A 20,797-nucleotide genomic window follows, 5' to 3' on the forward strand; every position below is an offset into this window, starting at 1 on the left:
TCATCCACAGTCAACAGGGCTTCAACCTTTTCATCACCAACAATTGTTGTTTTCATCTTTCTTTGATTAATCCAAGAAGGTAGTTGTAAATCTCAAGTGGTGCATTCAAAGAACTGACTTGAAGCAACAGGTAAAAAAATTAATCAGAAAGCAAGAATGAAATAAAAGGATGATCCTACATGAAGTTGGTTGATGAAGTTGATTTTGTATTTATGGTTTCTACATGTGGCAAATGTAATCTTGAGAGATTTAAAGGGTGAAGAAATCCTGCATGGTGCAATCCAGCATGTCTGTCTCTCTTCTGTGCTGGGTTGTCCTGGATCCAATCCCAGTTTTTTCTTTGGACTGGGAGAAAATGTCACCCTTGTATGCACAGGAAGGCAAGAACCATGCGAACACCAAGAAACATCTATTCTAATCAGTCACTACATCTTAAATGTACATAGAAAAAAGTCAATCAAGTTATACTTGATCATAATTTTGTGGTAAATTGCTGCTTTAATAGTTCAGCACTTGTCTTTTTGTTGTTTAAATGTAATTTTAAGCTCCGCGGGTTCAAATACCTTTCTGGTTTCCTCACGTGTTTCAAAAACATGCATGGGATGTTGCCTTGTGGCCCTGATAATGCCCCTAGGAGTGTGTGTGTCTGTGTGCGTGAGTGTCTGTCTCCATGCATTAGCGAAGACAAGCCAGACAAAACACCGGTTCTCCGTCATGACGTCATGACGGCGTACGTGGTACCGGCGTCACGTGATCCCTTCACCTGTGTCTAACCTGTTTATCTCTGAGTCGTCGCTTCTGGTTAAAGTCAACAGTACTGTTTGCTCTTAAAGTTTGCGGTTTAATAAGCGTCAGGAGGTAAACGCCTTCGCCCGTGGGGGTTTGCGTGAGCGTGCGGGGCAGCAGTGGACGGTTTGGACTGAATTTCTGCTCTCGCGACTGCGTGGACTTCGACCTCCGCGAGGCACCTGTCTGCAACGAGGAAGTGTCGGCCCGGAGATGAAGACGGGCCGTCTGTAAATGGCCTCAAACGCGGATTTATCGTACATGTCGAGCCTTTAGGTTGTGGCGAGCCCCGGCCGTTCAGTGGACAGTGTATTTTAAAGGAGATAAAGCTGCTTCCACCGGACAAGGTGAGCTGTTTGTTGACACTAAAGACGGAGCTCAGCGCGGGGGCCATTGATCTCTATACCGACGCTCCTCTGTTGGTTTTGAATTTTATATATATATATTTTTAACTCATTGACATGTAAATTAACTTAACAAACCGTGTTTAATTCTTTTTAATACTAGAAGAATTAAACCAAACTCAGTGATTTGGTATTATCACTTTATCTTTTAGTCTCACACTGATTTCTTTCTTTTTTTTTCTATTTCAGATGAATAGTTCACTTGCAGACATAAATAATTCTGCCGTCCACCTGGCTGCATCTGTTGGGCCAGACAAGTCTGACATCTCCTCCAACATCACCATCATTCAAACCAGCAATGGCTCTGTGGTGACAGATCAGTTCTTTTTAACCACAGTGTCTGCCCGGGCCCTCTCAGGCATATTTGTCTGGTCTGCCCTGCTTTTAACATGCCACCAGGTGAGTGTGTGCTCCCTCTCACACAGGAATGTTTATCTTTTCTCATTGCCTTAATGAGTACAGAGAATGACTTCATCCCCACAGCACTGGTGAGTAAGACGCCCTCAACGCGCTGCACTCCGGATGATGTAAATGTGTAATCAGAGATGGCCAGGATGGACAGATTGTTCCTCCCTTACCAGAGGATAGAAATGAATTCTTTCTTCCTTAAAGGCTCGTTACATCACAGCTCCGAGCAGGAAGTTCAAGTGTCGCTGCTCACAAGACCTATTTCCATATTCGCACAAACACGTTCTTATCTTGTTAAAAAGTGTCATTTCTACAGCATCCTCACCTTGGTTGGCCTCATCCCCTGTTGTATTGTGGGGATTGTTTTCCTTAGATTATGAACAAGTTACTATCACATTAAAACTGATAAGGAAAACCTTTAGTTTACTACAGGGCGTTGAATCCACAGCAAGCGCTCTCTGTATGGGGGTGAGGAAGATGACCAAGAAGAGCGAACGGCTCAACACGCTCCACCTTTACACAGAAAGCTTTTCATCGCTGTGGTAAATGAGTGATTACTCCTCCTCTGTGGGTGTGTTGCCCACTGTGCAGATGATAGCTTATCATTACGGCTTTATCATTTGCAGAGAATGCAGAGGGGTGCCGTGTGATATCAGCGGGGGAAATCAATTGATACTGAGATAACATTTACAGTGTTATAAAGGACCATGGTGTTGTTTTCCCATTCGTAGCCATTTTCATGTTGTGCAGTTCGAACCTCCAATTTATTCTATTTTGTAACCTATATACAGAATCATTGTCCATCGTTGGACTGAAAACAGCCCTATAGGGTAATTGAAGTTGCATCTACATGTGCTTAATCAATATTTTATGCAGTATCATTATTTAAAACGTTGCTGTTTGTGTGGCTGAGGAAGCTGTTTGGCATGTTGCATCAACATGTTGCATCAACAGATCCAAAAAGCAATCCCTGTTTAGGGATTTGTGACTCAATTTTCTGCAAATTGGTTTCTATCTTTTTAATATAGTACGTGTTTGGCCAAACGCTCACCAGCAAGACATTTTAATTGAACAAATAAATAGCGAGTGTTCCACAGGGAGGGTGGAGCAGGTTTGCAACAGGCATCTTTTGTGTTACACAGGGGGAATATAATGGTCCGCAGAACAAGTGTTGCAATGCTGGTGGTGTTTCATCTGACTGGGCTCCAGAGGATTGCTATAGACTCTTAAACTCACTTTCTGAATACTAAGCACAGATAGACAATGACCTTAGATCCTCTCTGCTGTAATGTAGCCACTGCTTCTCGGACTAGTTATCTGTAGAGTGTACTTCTTTTTTTTCCTGGTGGCTTTATTGGTCCCTTTTGTGCCTTGAAACATTTGGGATTGAGAGCAACGGGCGGTATGATTGTGTTATGTTTCACAGGTGGCACTCGTCCTCCCAAAAGGAAATTGACTTCTCATTTTGGATTCTTTTTTTGTGCTCAGATTTCTGATTCCCCTTGTCCATGCATCTGTAATCTGGACAGAAATGCAAACGTGAGATGGGTTTACTTGTGTTTGAAGCAGTTATTCAACATACAAGTATGAATGAATGCCAGGTCAGCATCACAGAGTCGGCAGGAGTTTTTCTGCCTTTTCAATAGGGACCATCAGTCTACGTGCTGCTTCACTTGGACTGTAAAGATGGGGGAATACATCACGCTCCCACCTTTCACAGTCATCAGGCTTTAATGTGCGCTTTCTAATGGGCATTTAATCAAGCTGTGCCGAGCAGACTTGGGATGTCCACCAGTACTGATATGTTTTGTCTGCTCTTCTAAAGAGAAACCTAAAAACACTCAGACCTGCATACAGATCGTTTGCACAATTAAGTAGTTTAATAACGGCAAGAAATTGCCATTCTAGCGATAGTTTGCCTGTGATGTGAGCTGTTTTAATTTGGAGAAAGTCCTTAGAAAATCATTTAATCTGACAATTAATTTCAGATTAGATTGAAAAATGGCCTGAATATTTCTGAACACAATTACTGTGAGTCGTCCATGGCATGACACCTGAAAGTTGAATGTCTCCCAGTAGCAGTGTAGTTGTTAGTTTCATAAAAATGTATGTTATTATGTTATTATGTTATTAGCTGAGTTGCCTCTCATGCATAATTAGCTGACACATGAATTATCAACAGTGTGGTTCAGTGTGGAGTTTCAGCCAGCTAGTCTTTTGTAAATGACTCAACCGTTACATGTAAATGTCTGCCATCATCTCTGACACCTCGGTGATATCCACCGAAGTGATGTGTCCTCTAATAATCTTGCCTCCATGCTGTAAGAGCTCCAGCTGCAAGACTGTGCACAATAAAACCTTTTTTGTTCCATTGATTGTGTAATGGGAGATGACAGTTTAAACCTGCAGATGCACAGACTGCTGCCTCCATCCACGGCATCGTTACATTATCTGAGAGACCTTCAAGGAGAAATTTGAACAGAGCATTCCTCACGTTGTTAAGTACGATTTTCATCTGCAGGCATGCTGCTCATACCAGGCTGCACTTGTTTGAGGTTGGAATGAAAGAGCCGATCCTTATCAATAGAAGAAGCATCCATTTTGCTGCTATTTTAGTAGTTGTCCATTTAAATAAGATGTTAAGTGTAAGAAAAAAAGAAAGTTCAGGTGTTGGCTTTGCCATGCCAGTCCACGTCTACAAACTGAAGGTCAATGGATGAAAGAATAACAGAGTTGTCTCCTATGTGCAGTTTGTTTTCCCTCCCGAAATGTTGTCAGGTGCAGTGCGTCCTGTTTGAAGAGTCCACATGGAGGCTTGAGGAGTAGTCGTATGTGAGAGTGTGGACTGAATCTAAAGGTCAAGAAGACCTTTATCAGAGCCGCAAAATAACAGTTATCCACTGATGTGATTGCCTGCAGCAGTGTGTGAAGCCAGGGTGTTCCTCTGTTAGGAGCTCCAGAAGTTTGGAGCAGGAACCATCTGGGAAGTCATAAAGATTTGAGTTGCCTCATCATTTTTTGTTTCTTTCAAAGAAACCTTGCAAATGCCTTTTATAAAGAACCTGGACTTTAAATGAAAGATAACATGGAGTCATAAATCTGATTGTTTTTAAATCCTGGCAAGAGAAGTTTTGAGTCTTCAGTACTCTTGTGGTTTTTATCACTTTACTGCTTAAGGAACACAACTAACTAAGAAATTATTGCAGTTTTTTTTTTTTGTTTCCTTTATTCCTTCACCTGATTAAGTAAGTAGCTGGCTGCGCATTGGTTTAGTGGTTAGCATGGTTGCCTTGAAGAAAGGTTGCCAGGTTCATATCTGGGTGACCTTTGGTGGCCTTTCTGAGCAGAATATGTTTGTTCTCCTTGTTGGTTTCCTGCTCCAGTGCAAAAGCATGCCTTTGCAATTAAGATTGGTATCTCATAGGTATGATTAAAATGGGTGGCACCTTCAAATGTGACCTAAAGAGCAATTTAGTATTCTTATTTAGACAAGAAATGACCTGGTTTTCTATGCTAATTCATCATCGGTTTTATTTTCATTCAAGTCACAACCACAGGAAAAAAATGCAGCAGCTACACTGAATTGAATAACAATGATTTCTTAATTTGCTCAGTTGTTAACCTTGGAGCCCAGTTTTAGTAAGAGAAGCCACAGCACTGAATTGATTGCATTGATGTACAATCTGTCAATCTGTGGACTTACATAGTGTATAAAACTCTCGAGGTTGGAGTCTGAGTGCAGATGCAGTTCTCAATCATAAGAGTTTGATGAGCAGCTCTGCCTCTTTATTTTACATTTATCTTCTTTTAGTTTTGTTGCAGGTTTAGCATCTGTTGACTCCCGTATTCTTTGCCATTAACTTTTTTTTTTTTTTTTACTGTAAATTTGTCTCAAATATAATGCTCACAAATATCACGGAATTGAAATAACAATTTTGTTTATTCTTTAAGACAATATTCTCTAATTTCATGTGCTTTATCCTTGTTTTCTTGTCAGATCTACACACACCTTCGATCCTACACCGTACCCAATGAGCAGCGCTACATCATCCGGATACTGTTCATTGTGCCAGTGTACGCCTTCGACTCCTGGCTCAGCCTCCTGTTCATCACCAACAACCAGTACTATGTGTACTTCGACTCGGTTCGAGACTGTTATGAAGGTAAGCATCACACGCCTCGCTTCATCTGCCTGATAGCGCCCTTTTATTGCCCGGCCCATATTTCAGCTGCCGGGAAGCAGAAAAGCAAAGGAAGTGACCAAACTAGTTTTTTTTCTTCACCAGCCACGGTTATTAAATGACTTGACCTCAATGTCTGAGGTGTTGCATTTCAAGGAGGAGTCACTTCATAATGAAGCTTACAAAGTGTTTGTGAGAAAAGCTTATAATTTGTTTTTGTCATATATTTATACGTTTTTTTGTAAACTTGACTTCCTCAGATTTAATCTGACAGCTGTTGTACAGTGTAACTCTCATCACGTGTTTCTGGTTTACGATCAAAGCACTTCACTTTTGGAAAAAGTGAATCATATGCAAAATGGATTACAAGTAATTTGAGAACAGACTAAAGTAGGTGATCCATTATTCAGAAGAGGAGCTTCCAGTTTGCAGGCCAATTTTGTGGCTGATTGATGGCGAACTGCATCGGAAAGCCGGGAGACTTGAACAGCACCAGCAGCCACAGCGGAAACATAATGAACCTTCTCTTGACTGGACCCCATCTGCATTAGCTTCATTTAATCCCTCCTTAAATAGCAACAAAGGATTAGGAGCGGATTTCCAAGACACGGAACCCTTGGAAGCTCCTTAATGTAAGGACTGAAACATTTATTGTTCCAAAATGTAGGACTAATTATTTTTTTTATCGCATGGAAGTTTTTTTCTCTCTGTGAAAGCTTTTGACCTTTTTATTCAAGTTATACTGAAAGGCAGCACAGACTCATTTCATAGTTAAAGTCATGTAAAGAGACACGTTCAACATCCAGGCAGTACAACTTAATATGTGCAGCACAATTCAGAAGCCAGGCTATTTAAAGTGCTTCACTTTGGTGGCGACAATTACAGAATAACAAAGATGATAAAAGAGAACAAAATCACAGCAAAACCGGTCTTCAGCTGCTTCAGGCATCATGCAGCTTTCAAAAACAGCTTGTGTGTGTTTGGATGTGAGTGTGGACACTGAAAGCAAGTTAAGTCTAGACGCTTTTATGAGATAATATAAGAATACATTTTTTAAATGATTTTTTTTCTCCCCAGACCAGGAGTCTGCAATGTGTTTTCACAAAATTCTGTGGAAATAAGCATTTTGATTTGATGTTTAATGCAGCTTAATGTTAGTTGGAGGTGACAAATGTGACTGTTAAATAACAGAACGGCTCAGTGATTTATCAGCTGAAATAAGCGTCGCATTGTAAAGCCCTGTTTACATGTTCCAAGTGAAAACGCATATTTTGTAAAATGGTGTCCGTTTACATGCAAACAGAAGAAACTCCGCAAACCATGTAGTTTACCTGTAGGGCCACTAGTGAGTGCTGTTGTCTGTTTTTGTAATGAAGCCACGCACACACACACGTGTGAGAACATACGCTACGTATGAAGATTACACAAAGTACACAAAGATTTGTATAGACTGAAGACCAAGTTGGATTGCTGTTAGAGATGATTCTCAGCAATGAAAGGGAGCCCTTAGGGAGCCATTTTTCAAAAAGTTGCGTTTTCATTGGCTCAAGCACTGATATCATGTAAGCGGACACCCAGAGTGCGACAAGCGTTTTCACTTGAAAATGTTGTCGTATAAACGTGGCCGAAAGCCGTCGGAGAAGAAAAAATAATGGCGATAGAGCGAAGCGGCTGAAACAGAGGAAGGGTTAAAATGGATAAACTGGGCTACCGGCTAAAAGACTTACGACTAAAGCCCTGTTTACACTACAAAGTTTTCAAGTGCAGACTGAAGAACATTTGTCACGTTCTGTCAGCATTGCAAGTCAGTTAAAACAACACCTTTTGAAAATGGCTTTCAGAGTCATTTCCCAAATGCAAAGGCTTCTTCTCTCTGTGTAAACAGGAAAAAGTCCAGTTTTCTGAAACACAGATTACTGCATAAGTAGATCGACAACAATAACAATTGAAGATCTCAGATCTATGTTCATTCTTTTGGTACCTTTCAGACAAAGTCTACATTTATTATGTCGTCGAAGGGGAGCTGAAACGTGTGTGAATATTTACATTGTATTGTGTTCATGTGTGTGTTACAAGAACAGTACCAACTAGTAGCCTGACATACAAACTCCAGCGATCATTTTCCCAGCATTGCTGTTTGAATGCGAAATGTGGTAGTTTGCATGCAAACCAAACATCCAGATCCCACCCTTATTCTTTGTTATTTCGGTGCTTTCTGGTAGATGAAAAGAAGTGACTTCTCTCTTTGTGTTTCAGCATTCGTCATTTACAACTTCCTGAGTTTGTCCTTTGAGTATCTTGGAGGAGAGAGCGCCATCATGGCCGAGATCCGAGGGAAGCCCATACAGTGAGTGCACTCGGCCCGTTTCTGCTTGATTTAACTTGTGCAAACCGGATTAAAAGATCTTTATTGCACAACATTAGTTTGAGACGCCTTGGAGGTTATAAAGGCATAAAGTCAGCCAGCGCTAAACTGCGCTGTGGCTTTGGCTTCGCTTCCAGTCGTAAAAAGAGTACACAGTCCACACTTCTTTCCTTAAATTCCCTTTTAGTTTGAAATCCCGACGATAAATAACGGCGCCGTTGATCAGTAGCGGTCCTCCTTTATCTGTGAGCTTTTGACCGGTCTCAGCAGGCAGTGCTTTATGGCTGACTCAGCCACAGGACAGCACTTCTTAAGACAGCGCTGGCACTAATGTTGAGCTCTGATAAATGATGGGATTGCCTGACACCAGCCTGCAAGGACCAGGAAACATAGTTCACGCCTTGTTTGAGCAATGTTACCTGTTCTGCTTTGCTTTTACCCTCCCTTCAGGCCTTCCTCAGACATCCAGTATCGATGTTTTAAATCCATTAGGTTTCCAGCAAATAACTCAACGCCCCATCATCGCCGTCTCACCAATTTGATCCACGATAAAATCTCCTGCAGACATAATTTAAACCATTAAACCTCAAGTCGAGTGTGTTTTATTCCGCAAGCTGGCAGTTAAATTAGCTGACAGATCCAGGATTTCATTAGACACATTTAAAGCCTTGTTCAAGTCATCAATGACATCTTTCTTACTAGCGTTGGATTTTTTTTTTTCTTTTAAAAATTGGCACTTATGAATGGTGTTTCTCAACAATCATATAGCAGTTACATAAACTCAAATCATGATTATACTGGTCCCTACTTTATCATGCCAGGCTTATGTCATTAGCGCCTCAGGTTGAATTATACTGTTGTCATTGTTATGTAATTGCACAGAAACACCAGGTTAGTTGTAATGTTTTAATCAACTAAATAAAAGTGTGAGACTTTTTACAAACATTGAAATACAGCCATGATCTTCAAACCGTAGCAGCAATTTAACAGCAGCTGAGTTCATTATTAAAAAAAAAAAAAAGATAATCTTCTGATGTTTCCGAGTTCCTCAGCTATTCATATAGTTACAAGCTAGCCATGGGTGAGCGTATCACACTTTTTCTTCTTTTTGTCTTGTCTGATCTCCTCAATATTTCAGGAGACAAGCAGCTTCAAATGTCTATAATCTCCAACATAATTTGCAAATAAGAAGAATAGCATGATTCATGTTTTGTCATAATTGGGATCATTATGTTTGTAAAACTGATTTAGGTGAAAAAAGATCAGATCTCATGAAATATTCCAATATTGATATGAAAGATAAGCTTTCTCTTTATTTGTCCCACAATGGAGGAATGTGCATCATTACAGCAACAAGTGGACAGAAAATAGAAGAGTAAGAAAACAATACACGCAATATAGAATGCTTATGTAAAAAAAATAAAGGTGGAAATATATCAAGACAATGACCGTGACATTCTTACCAGAGTAATCTAAAATTATTAGACATGAGATTTAATAGCTCATGAGATAAAATGAATACAGATCATTTTTAAAAATGTTTTAAATGTCAATTTGGGTAATAAATGTAAAATATGATTGCTTCTCTCTTTTAATTAAATGATCAAAAAGGCAAAGAAGAGGATCCATTGTAATCTCAGTCAAGGCACTAAAACAAAGATAAAAACAAAACTGCCTTTGAGACAGTTGAAAAATCATGTGTCTAAATATTTTTGCTTGAAAAAGTTTCCCACTGTTGATGGATTTCCCAATAGGTGCTGAGTAATGCTGGTGATTGATTTACTGTGCAGCTGTTAGTCAAACTTCTGACATGAAGATACTTCTCCAAATAATTTTTCAAGGCTAGATGTCAAACCAAATAATAGGTTACAGTTTAAGCTGTATTTTTTTTTTTTTTTTTTGGTATCCATTTCCTTATATCCTCATCAGGTAACACATTGCCTCCGTTCCTGTTATCTGCTGGTAAACGCATGAAGCCTCGGCTCTGACGTGAGTTAATAGCTCATTACTTCCCGTTGTCTCGGCAGGTCTAGCTGTCTGTACGGTACGTGCTGCCTCGTCGGAATGAGCTACTCCATCGGCTTTTTAAGATTCTGCAAACAGGTGAGCTTCAATCATCCCCTTATCTCTGCTCCGGAGACGCTCCTCCCGACCACCGCAGCCAAAAACGAGGAAGGCATCAAATCGCCATTAAAAATAAACAAACAGCGTCGACACTACTGTGCTGTAAATTACCATTCCGTTCAGCTCTGCCAGGCTGCTTCAAAATGACAGCTGTTATAGTTGCTTGCATGCTTTCGAGGGGATAACATCCATTGGTTAAAAAAAGAAAAAAAAAAAGAATAAAAAGAAAACAGAAGCAATTGATGCCAGGTGAGAGCCGCTTGATAGTAAACACAGAGAGATGATATGAGCTGTCAGAGCGCAGCTCCTTCCCCGCGTCCTGGGATGCAGCTCCAGCTTCCAGCCTAACACTGATGGATATTGGAGATGAGAGTTACGTCTTCACAACAAAATGCAGGGTGAAATGATTTTTTTTTTTTTTTTTTTTTTAAGAAGCAAATGATAAACACTCGATATGCCTCGACAGAAGTGGTACGTGAAGAGTTTCTAAAGGAAAGGCTTGCAGGTTTTCTCATGTGGCGACACTGAGGGAAGTAGAGGATATTTCTTAAAGATCAACTGTTTCCATTCTGAAAAGAAGCAAATCTCAAACTCCTGAAGTCCTCCTGGTCGGCTATACTTATGAGAGTGTAAATATAGAGAAACTTCTTATGAAGTTTTCTGCTTTTGCTCATCTTCATTGATATGACCATAATTTGTCCCTGAGATTATTGTGTAAAGTATTAGAATTCTCTCCACATTTTGGGGAAGCGCCAGCGTGTCATTAGAAGAGGGTTTAACAAATGAATCGCTGATATGGAAAAGCAGCCTGGAGTTATGCTGGCTCCTGGAGATAAGGTTACAGGATAAGCTACTCTCTTACAGGCTCAGCTGTTATTCAGCATTTCTGTCTTAAGTCATTTATCACATTGTGTTACACTTCAGGGGATTATTTGAAGAAAAAAAAAAAAAAAGACCCCAAGTGGGATCTCATCGTTCCCTGATGTGGCTCCTTGCAGGTATTTTGGTTCCAGCTGAGTAAAGGGTGAAGTCTAAGTGAGCGTGAACAGTTTAGTTTTTTAATGTAACTTTGAATCTATTGCATAGGTACACAGGAAGATACAAAAATCAATAAATTTTTGACACGTCCAGTGTTATATTTATCATAGCATATTAGAATATAATTCAATGTGGCATTGTCCATTGATCTGGGTTGGAGTAATGATTTCCATCCATCTTCTATTCTGCTTTATCCAGTTTGATGCCTGCTGGAGCAGATCCCAGCCGAATATGGGAATAAAGCAAGGTACACTCCGGATAGGCTGCCAATCCTTCACAGGGAAAACACAGAGACAGACAATCTCATATACTCAGATTCACACCTACAGGCAATTTATAGTCCTCGGTAAACCTCAAAATATTGTCAGAGGAAATCGGAGTATCCTGAGAAAAGAAAATGAAGACTACACACAAACAATCCCCCCAGCCTGGACTTGAACCAGAGAGAATGCTATAACCACTCCACAACTTTACAGCAGAGTGTGTAACAAAGGTGAATCTACAGAAGCTGAACGCAGCACAATGCATGCTGGGTTACTGCAGAACATTTTAAACAGTTAAAATCAACTCTATTCAAATAAACTGCGGTACTTCTGAAGTTCATTCACATCTGTGTGTAGTCCAATTAAATCACACGTTGGTTTCTCTTTGCAACCTGCTTTTCAAGCGGCCTGCGTCTGCAGACCGGGGTGTGGATGGCTCTGCTGCGCAAACCGCACTAATGCAGCAATCGCACACCCTTCAGTCTGCACACACCCTCAAGGCAGGTATTCAATCTGCGATTTGGGACATCTCAAACAAAGGATAAGTATTAATGACGATACCTTTGGCAGTGGCTTGCATTCTTGCGTTCCTGTTTTAAAAATTGACACAGGTTCGCAGCACACAGTCTGATCGCTGCAGCAGAAGATGATGTAACGATACAAGCTACGCCAAAACAATAAGCAGATGACAAATCTCTGTTAGCTTCATCTATTTATTTTCCAGAGGACACCGGCAGAGTGTGTAGATAATATCCAGGGTAATGTGATATATCGAAATGCATTGCAACAGACACTGTGCTGTCAGATGTGCTTTTCGTACCCAAGTTTATGAAATCCCCCGTCGCACAGCGTAGCAGGTATTAATCTTAAGACTGCTCAGATCGCGGCGTCTGGAGGAGCCTTCAGGAGACGTCTCCCTGCTCCAACACGTGACCAGAGGTTTTTCATCAGGGTTCCAGGAGAGATTTGCGATAAGTCATGTTGCGTTTTCGAGCAGGGTTATCAAACATAATACACGAGAACCAAAACCAGCTCCGATCTGGCACAAACACAGACCCGAGCTGAGATATCGGCGGTTGCAGCCACGAAAGATGGCAAACAAACATTGACCTCACAGCTCTTTTGTCAGAGTGAGTTTGTAAAAATATAGATAATGCAGCAGCGATGGGAGAAACTTTTAGGACATTTCACTGTATTCCACACCATCCGCATCTATCTCCCAACAAAGAAACATTTAGCTTTAAAGGTCATTATGGAAATATTTGACCAGACTGACCCACTCGAGACGAAACTGTGCATGTAGTCCCTGAACTAAAATGAGTTTGAAGCCCCTGACTTTGATCTGTGTTTGCTTCTATTTTTTAAATAACAGTATTGTTTTAAGTAAGAATTAAAAAAAAAAAAAAGTTAATTCTCATGTACTCATGTATCCCACATGGCCTGTTGGAAGCACAGATGTGATTTGTGAGCAGATTTTGTTTCGACAAAGCATAGAATAAAGACTTGGTATAAAACCTTCAGCCTCAATACATTCGATACACAGCTGATAAACTGCTGACGTCTTATCCTCCCGTCTCATGTATCTGTCAGGCTGTGTGGACTCTGGCCTTAGCTAAGTATTAAAGTTTAATACACGACTTGGAATCATTGCATTGATGTAGTTACTGATTCAGGTTCCTGATTCAGAATTAATTTTGAATCAGAAACCTTGGCTGAGTTTTAATCCACAGGCTCTGAAATTGAGCTTTATGTTTTGAATATCAAACGTGTCGCTTGCTATCGCGCTAAATTATTTGCTTTAAGGAGATGCAGACAGCCAAACTGACTCTATGGCAGTCATTCACCCAGTAATTACTGTCAAACACAAAAGGCATTAAAGTAAATCAGTATTATAAAAGATTCCGTTTTTGCCAATCTCACCACCCAACGAAGGTCCGTCTGAAAAGCCCCCCTCTGGTGAACTGAGTGCGGCGCTCCCGATCTGCTCTCATGTGCAGCAGCAGTGACAGGAGTCGGAGCAGACGCTGTCAGATCAGGAGGACACCTGTCCTGCGGTTTAATATTACAGATGAGTTTCTGTCCCTGATGTCCCATTCAGTCCTCTTCAATGTCAACAGAACCTCTCCGAATAAACTTTGAAGGAAAGACTACACAGGATGCATTCTATCAATTGACAACATTTATACTATTTATACTACTTGGATATTTTTCCTCCTACATGAAATTATAGTCAATAACATTTGGTTACTTCTCTGTTTTGTGTGAAATTCAGAGGAGATTTTTGTCCATTGGTTGTTTTTGAACTTGTGTAACATAAATTGTTTAGTCTCTTTACAGTTGACGTGTGTGAGGTGTTGTCAGTTCAGCTTTATTTCCGTAGCACTTTGAAAACCTCCACAGCTGAAACATAAATAAGAGATACCTGTGTCTGGACAGTACAGTCTGCGCTTTATCAGTATTCTGCTACAGCTGCAACAATAAGACAAAAAGTACACTTAAAGCAGCTCAGCAGAAAATATCCCTGAGTAGTGTGAAGGTCGATCCATACTCCACAAGAGCAAAGAAACTTGGCCGTCATTCTTTTCTCGCACTTTGTTCTCGGCGCATCATCTGACAGGATTTTTTTTTTTTTTTTCCTGTGTGATGTCTGACAAATATTGTTTGACTGGTCAGAAATTTGAAGTGGACGTGTCTGGTGTGGAAAAGCAAAACCTGCCACCTACATTCACGTTTTTGTTTTTCCTATCTCCTCCCAGGAGTTCAGCGCTTGACTTTCTGTCGAAGTCAAAACTTTCCTTTCCAGAACCAACTTCGTTGTCTTTTTTTTACACCTTGACAAAACAAATCCATTTTTTTTTTCTATTCATGCAGGAGATTACATTTCTGTTCAACTCAATCGTTAACATATGAAGGGAGTTTTATGCATGAATTAGACTGAGTTCTTCAACAAAATAAAGAGAAACTACTGTTAAGTTGTTTTTTGAATCACCTTGAATTTGCTTAAAAAAGGGACCAAGGTCAACTAAGACAAGGTTTTTTGGACTAATGAGATAAAATCTTAGCTTTTTGATCATTTTGCTCTTTTACGCAAACCCTGAACATCTGTTCTGAGGCATGGTGGTGGCAGCATCATACCTAAGAGTCTCCTAGGTTTCTCAAACAGCAGGCCCTGGACTGCTTGTATAAGTGAATGCAAAATAATTCTGGAGGATAACCTGAGTCTGTCTGCAAAAGAGTCGTGAGAAAATGAATTTTCTATCAAAGCTACTCAGAGAGTTGTTCATGCCCGATCCCTGAGCCGCCTGGCAGAACCTGAGCTGAATGAAGGGAAAACGACAAACTCGTCTGTGCTATGTAAAGTCACAGGCAGCAGATTAGTTGAGGAAAAAACAAAGCATATAAAGATTGATCTTTACTGTTGCTGCAGTTTGTAAAAGCTGACATTTTGAAGCCTTTCTCTTTTTGCGAGGTGCTGTGAATGAGAGATTAGGAATAATTGCCCAGCAAACAGCAGATAGTCCGGGGAGTCCCCGCTCCGAGCTAATAAACCCACACATAATCCCTCATAAAACGCTGTGTAACTTTATTAGTCAGGCTTCTTTTTTTCCCCTAAATATGAGCAGTGTCGACATCAGGCAGAGATGTCAAACTCACAGAGCAGAAGCAGCGATACAGAATAACATTGTTGAGCTGTCTGATACCGGCAGTGTTTCAAAGATTGGCAAGCAGTCAGTCTGTTGTGAATGTTTTTCATGTCATTCCATGTACAAACAGATTGTGATATCTTCCTCCCCCTCCTCCTCCTCCTCCTCCGTGGCGCCCTTGTGGTTTGTCTCACTCTGAATTGTAATGCGTTCTCCAGGCGACTCTGCAGTTCTGCGTTGTCAAGCCCATCATGGCCGCCATCACCATCATCCTGCAGGCCTTTGGCAAATATCACGACGGAGACTTCAAGTGAGCTTTATTTGCATTTCATTCCTTACATATCGCGCGCATCCCTGTCACCGCCAGAAGGCCTCTTTCGCTGTTTATGCGCACGTGGAAACAATTTGGCGGCAGAGATAATTGTATCACCTCCTCGCAGTCGGTACGTTTGGATGAAAAGCTAAACGTATTGAGTTCAAACTTCGTCAGCGTTTCGCCGCGTCTTGTCCCAGTTGTGTCACCATTGTGGCCATAATTGCTGCTACTCTGGGATTTTTGGCACTGCGTGCTCGTAATTCCGAAGCTTCTGTAATATGTACTAAAGAAAGCGATGTTGGAACTTTTCCCCAAATATCACAAGTGTTTTAAAATGAACCTCCTTAATTCTCATCGTGCGTTCCGCTCGGTGAAGGACGTTATTGTAAGAGGAGAAGCGTTGCTTCCTTTTATATTTTTCCTTTGTGTGTCAAGCGCCACGCAGTCTGGAGATAAATTGTCGCCGGGCAAATTTATTTTAAGTGTATTTCGGTGCTTCAGATGAAGCAATAAAGGTCCCCGGAGAATAAGAAGAGCGTAATATATTCAATGAAATTGTCTTTAGCGCGTAATCAAAGGCCCTAAAAATGTGCAGCCTTTAAATTCAGGTGTTCTCGTCTGCCTCTCAGCTCGGTTTGGCTTTCTGAAGATTCAGCTGCGACAACAATTACTTAGACACTACTTAAAAGACGCGCGGAGTTCAATGAGAGCTTAATACACAACTTTGCAATCAGTCACCCTCTAAAAGAGAAACTCTCCTCCGTTCTTCCTCTTGTTCCTCCGTCGACGTCAACAGTAAAATTAGCGGGCTGGAGTAAACGTCTCTCTCTCTTCTTCTTCTTCTTCTTTTTTTTCCAGTCCTTTCTTTAAATGCTCTAAACTCAACGCCGTGATGATGATCAGATTGTTTGCTTCTCCTCTTGGAGCCAGCCACGCGCTCTGCAGAGCACAGCAGTAATTAGTGTAGTCACAGCTGAGTCTTCAGAGAGGCTCTCTCCAACGCAGGCAGGCTGACAATCAAATATAGAGATCAGCCCCTTTCCAAACAAGCTTGAAGGACAAAAACTATAGCGTCATTCGTGATTTTCGTTCGGTTAAAAATATCAAGCCGCTGTCGTTTCGCTCTCAAGCGGAGGATTTAAGTTTCAAGATGTTGTAACTTTTTTTTTTTTTTGTTCTTGTTCCGTGCAGCGTGAATGGCGGATACCTCTACATCACCATCATCTACAACTTCTCCGTCAGCCTGTCCCTCTACGCTCTCTTCCTCTTTTTCTTCGCCACCAGTGATCTTCTCCGGCCGTACGAGCCGGTGCTCAAGTTTCTCACCATTAAATCTGTCATCTTCTTATCTTTCTGGCAAGGTAAGTTCAGCCCTCTTTTGGCCTTTTTTTTTTTTTTTTTTTTTTTTCAGCTCATGCAAGTAAAAAAAACCTGCTAATGAAAACGTCTGCTTCCTCTCAGGAATGGTCCTGGCCATCCTGGAGCGCTGCGGCGTCATCCCCAACGCGCTCTTCATCGACGGGCACGAGGTGGGCGCCGGCACCGTGGCGGCCGGCTGGCAGAACTTCATTACCTGCATCGAAATGTTCTTCGCCGCCGTCGCCCTGCGGTACGCCTTCACCTGCACCGTCTACCAGGAGAAAAAGAGCGACGTGCCAGGTGAGCGACGCGGATGGAGACGGAAGTTCGGCTGATCATCACCTCCTGTCCTCGCCTTGAAAATATGTTGACGTGCTGCCCAGGCCGATGTCGCGTCTTCCCCCCACAGAAAGACGACTGACAGGCTGGAGAGCGTTCGAGCGCAGCAGTAATAGCATCGCTTTGCACCTTAAGACCGGCCGTTCAGAGCGTGCGCCCCCCCCCCCCCCCCCCCCCCTCCAGCGTTCGCCCTTTCATTCGTCTGGATTTACACAGTTACACTCGAATTAAATGCGGCGCGTCGCCACCAGCGTAAAGGCATACGTTTTTTTCCCCCAATGCCTCGGAGGACAGACGCAGTGGAAGGCAGCTCAAATTCAAAGCGTTAACGAGCAGCCAGGGTCAATATTTTGCATCAGCTTTGCTTCCCAATAAGATGTAAATGAGAGTAAAGGGAAATGCCCTCTGTGTCCTTTCCACCACTTCATATATAGAAGTATGAGACATGTTGAGGAATGCTAAATATGCAGGTTGAGGATTCATGCTTTTATTGAGGGGAAAGTCTGGAAAAGTAACATCAGAAATCCAATGTCAATGTGATGATCTTGTATTTGTCATTAATTAGTTGGTACAGTTTAAATCTATTGGAAGCCGCCACACGTCTGGTTTGATGCTTCTTTGCTTGAGCTCGATGAAAACAGGCAGAAGTGAGGAGAAGTGTGGTCGACCGTGCTGTCCTCCTCCTCCTCCTCCTCCTCCTCCTCCTCCTCCTCGTCCTCCTCCTCTTCCTCTTCCTCTTCCTCTTCCTCCTCTTCCTCTTCCTCTCGGCCACCTCTGTAAGCCAATTCAAACGGCGCTGCTGGTGACCCTGAAACACGGGAGTGTGGATGTCTCCCGGCTCTCCTTTCTTGTTTTGGACATCCCGTTAGTTCTGGGGTAAACCGGGCCTGACTCTCAGCTGGGTGCTCAGGGACAATCAGCAGAGACGGCGGCTGTGACTGAATCCTATTCACTCCATTTCCAGACGTCTGTAGAAAGCAGCTGGTGGCAGAGAGCAGCAAAAAAAAAACTCATATCACGCTGATTTTGTTTTTCTTTTTTTATCAGCATATATTACTGCTGCATCTTCGACTTAAGTTAAATAACAATAACGGCCGATAACTCCAGAAACTGGATAAGGATCAGATTTCTGCGTTCATGTAAACTGATCCCCAAGTTCCTCCCAGTCGAGGTTCGGCTCTTTCATGGCAGCTTGGCATTTAACCATCTGAAAAGCGTTCAGACTGTAGAGGTGGAGATAATGCACTGGATGCATAAAGTCCATTCACCTTTAGAAACTTAATAAAACAGAGCTGCTTTCATGCATCAGTAATAAAACTAATTAAACTACAGAAACTTGCATTATGCACAAACATATTGAGTCATTTTTTGGCATAATGCTCGACTCTGTATTTTCAACATTTAGTATATTCTTTCTTTGCTGTTAGGACTCTATTAAACTGGCTCGAGCTTCTGCTGTACAGAATTTAAATGTGATAAATGTGTGTGAAAAAAAAAACCTTACATTCCTGGTTTTGTGCAAGAGCTTGTTGTAAAATTGTAATCCTTCAACTTTACTTTCAGTTTTAAAATGTGTGAAAATCCCACATGAAACGGCACCGTGGTTACAGTGGAAGGAAAACTGAAACCTTGTCTTTAAACACAAAAGAAACCTGCAGTTAAAGCAAACTCAGGTGGGGGAGATCTGCCTCGACCGGTTGGGGGATTGAAGAGATGGAAAAACAGGACGGACAGCAGCAGTCAGGAAATAACGAACGAAGAACCACAGAATGAGGAGTCTGATCAATCAGATTCAGATCTTCTGTTGAAAGACTTCGAAAGATGTTTCTTAAAGATAATCTGGAGAGGCTGCTCAGAAAACGGAAAACGTGTCTTAATGTAGTAAACATGTGAGAAGAATTTGTCTTTTGTCCGTTACTGAGCTCTCCGGTGTGTGTGTGTGTGTGTGTGTTTGGACAGAAAACATCCCTCCGATGCAGAGCATCTCCAGCGGGCTGAAAGAAACCATCAACCCGGGAGACATGGTGCAGGATGCCATCCACAACTTCTCCCCCGCCTATCAGCAGTACACCCAGCAGTCCACGCAGGAAGTGACTCAGCCCAGCGCCAACGGGAAGGCGGCCGCAGGCAGCAAGAGCTCCCGCAAGCCCGACAAAGTCATGCTGATCACTTCCGACGACGAGTTCTAGCTGCGTTCCCAGCAGGACGCGGGTGTTTGCGGCCTTGCCACGCCTCTCCGATCCCCTGGGCGCTGCAGCTGTCCTCCACAGAGCCGGACTGATCCCAGGTGTTTAATTTTCACTGTCCCAGTATTCAAGATGGACGGCTCACTTCTGTTCTCTTCTAATGATCCCGAAAGCGCCGGGAGGGAGGTAAATGAGATTTTTAAAGCTAATTGCTCGATCGCCAGCGAAGTGATTTATCTCCGTCTTAGCAGTAATGAAAGCATGAAAATGGCGTGCGGGAGACGCCCGCCTGATGCCCGACTCCGTCCCCGCCACCGTGTCACCGCTCCCTCCGATTCCCGTCACTTTCAAAAGAGGATGTGATTAATACGCGACTCCAGGTGGGGAAGCAGGGGGAAACGGCGCCGCCTGAGAAGAGGGCGCCCCACGGACGGTTTTCTCTTGTGCTCGTTTGAAGTATTTGCTGAGCATTCCCCGACAAACGGAAGGATTCGTTCAAAGGCACATTAGTTTTGGAGCAGGCGCTTCAAAACCGCAGACCGCGCGGCACAGTCCTTTTGTACGCAACCAGAACGGGAACAAAAATCGGACAAAACGCCGTCTGACAAAGCACAAGTGAACACATCCTCATTAATTCCCTCAATATGCGAACGAGTCTAACAAGCAGCTGTTAAACACGCCAACCTTTTGCTTCCCGCAGCCTCTGTCTGCACTTATCTGAGCGCTTCTGGCTTTTTGTGATTGACACGTTTATATAACTTACAGAAATTCCCCCAATTTTTTTTTTTTTTATCGAGTTTTTACATATTTATGTATTCAATCATCACTTTTCTCTCCTATACGTCCCTGTTATACATTTGTGGTGTCTGGACTTGCAGTACTAATACAAAAGCATTCTGGCAGGACAGTTACTGAAATTAATATGTAATCCAAAGGGAACAGCACATTGGAGGAGAAGATAATTCCATGTTCCGGGGAATGTTAAATATGTTCTAAATGCAATTTTTGGTGTTGTAATATTTTTCTGTTTGTTTAATCTGTTTTGAGTTATAATTTGGGATTTTGTTCATGTATTTATTGGATTCAGATGTGGTTTAAATAAATCATCAGGAGAAGAGAAATGCAAAAACTTTGTACAAATAGGAACTTTTGGAGGTGTTTTCTCCCTGTTGCCATATGTGAGACGCGTAGCTTTTCAAATACAGTGAGCAGAGATGCTTTTTTAATGTTTAATTGCAGAGTTTTACCTTCGTTTGTGCCAATTTGAGCCACTTTTCCAGGAAAGGCGAGAATGCTGTTTTCACTCTGTAACATATTTCGATTCCACTGAGCAAAACGTCGAATGAGGAGAAAAAAAAATCTTTATTTGTAAGTACAAAAAAAC

At 42.0% G+C, this 20,797-nt stretch overlaps 1 protein-coding gene across 2 annotated transcripts; it reads left to right on the forward strand.

The window, feature by feature from the left end:
* The first annotated feature begins 746 nt into the window (after nt 1–746).
* Nucleotides 747–20,349, forward strand: tmem184a (transmembrane protein 184a). 2 transcript variants are annotated; one of them, XM_030089822.1, is made up of 9 exons: nt 747–1,133; nt 1,380–1,589; nt 5,596–5,761; nt 8,036–8,126; nt 10,172–10,247; nt 15,432–15,523; nt 16,721–16,890; nt 16,991–17,188; nt 19,184–20,349. In XM_030089822.1, the coding sequence occupies exons 2-9, from the start codon at nt 1,380–1,382 to the stop codon at nt 19,414–19,416; spliced, it is 1,236 nt and encodes a 411-aa protein (XP_029945682.1). In that variant the 5' UTR covers nt 747–1,133; the 3' UTR covers nt 19,417–20,349. The 2 variants fall into 2 exon arrangements, with proteins under 2 accessions (XP_029945682.1, XP_029945683.1); XM_030089823.1 differs by having other exon boundaries at nt 19,187–20,349.
* Nucleotides 20,350–20,797: the final 448 nt, after the last annotated feature.

The sequence above is a fragment of the Salarias fasciatus genome, chromosome 4 (genome assembly GCF_902148845.1).
Source record: "Salarias fasciatus chromosome 4, fSalaFa1.1, whole genome shotgun sequence".
In the NCBI taxonomy this organism is placed as follows: Eukaryota; Metazoa; Chordata; class Actinopteri; order Blenniiformes; family Blenniidae; genus Salarias; species Salarias fasciatus.

Bases quoted from the DNA above. Each gene is read 5' to 3' on its own strand.
- tmem184a (XM_030089822.1), top strand. From the start codon at position 1,380: ATGAATAGTTCACTTGCAGACATAAATAATTCTGCCGTCCACCTGGCT. The intron at 1,590-5,595 runs GTGAGTGTGTGC...TTTTCTTGTCAG, and splicing joins TGCTTTTAACATGCCACCAG to ATCTACACACACCTTCGATC. The intron at 8,127-10,171 runs GTGAGTGCACTC...TTGTCTCGGCAG, and splicing joins ATCCGAGGGAAGCCCATACA to GTCTAGCTGTCTGTACGGTA.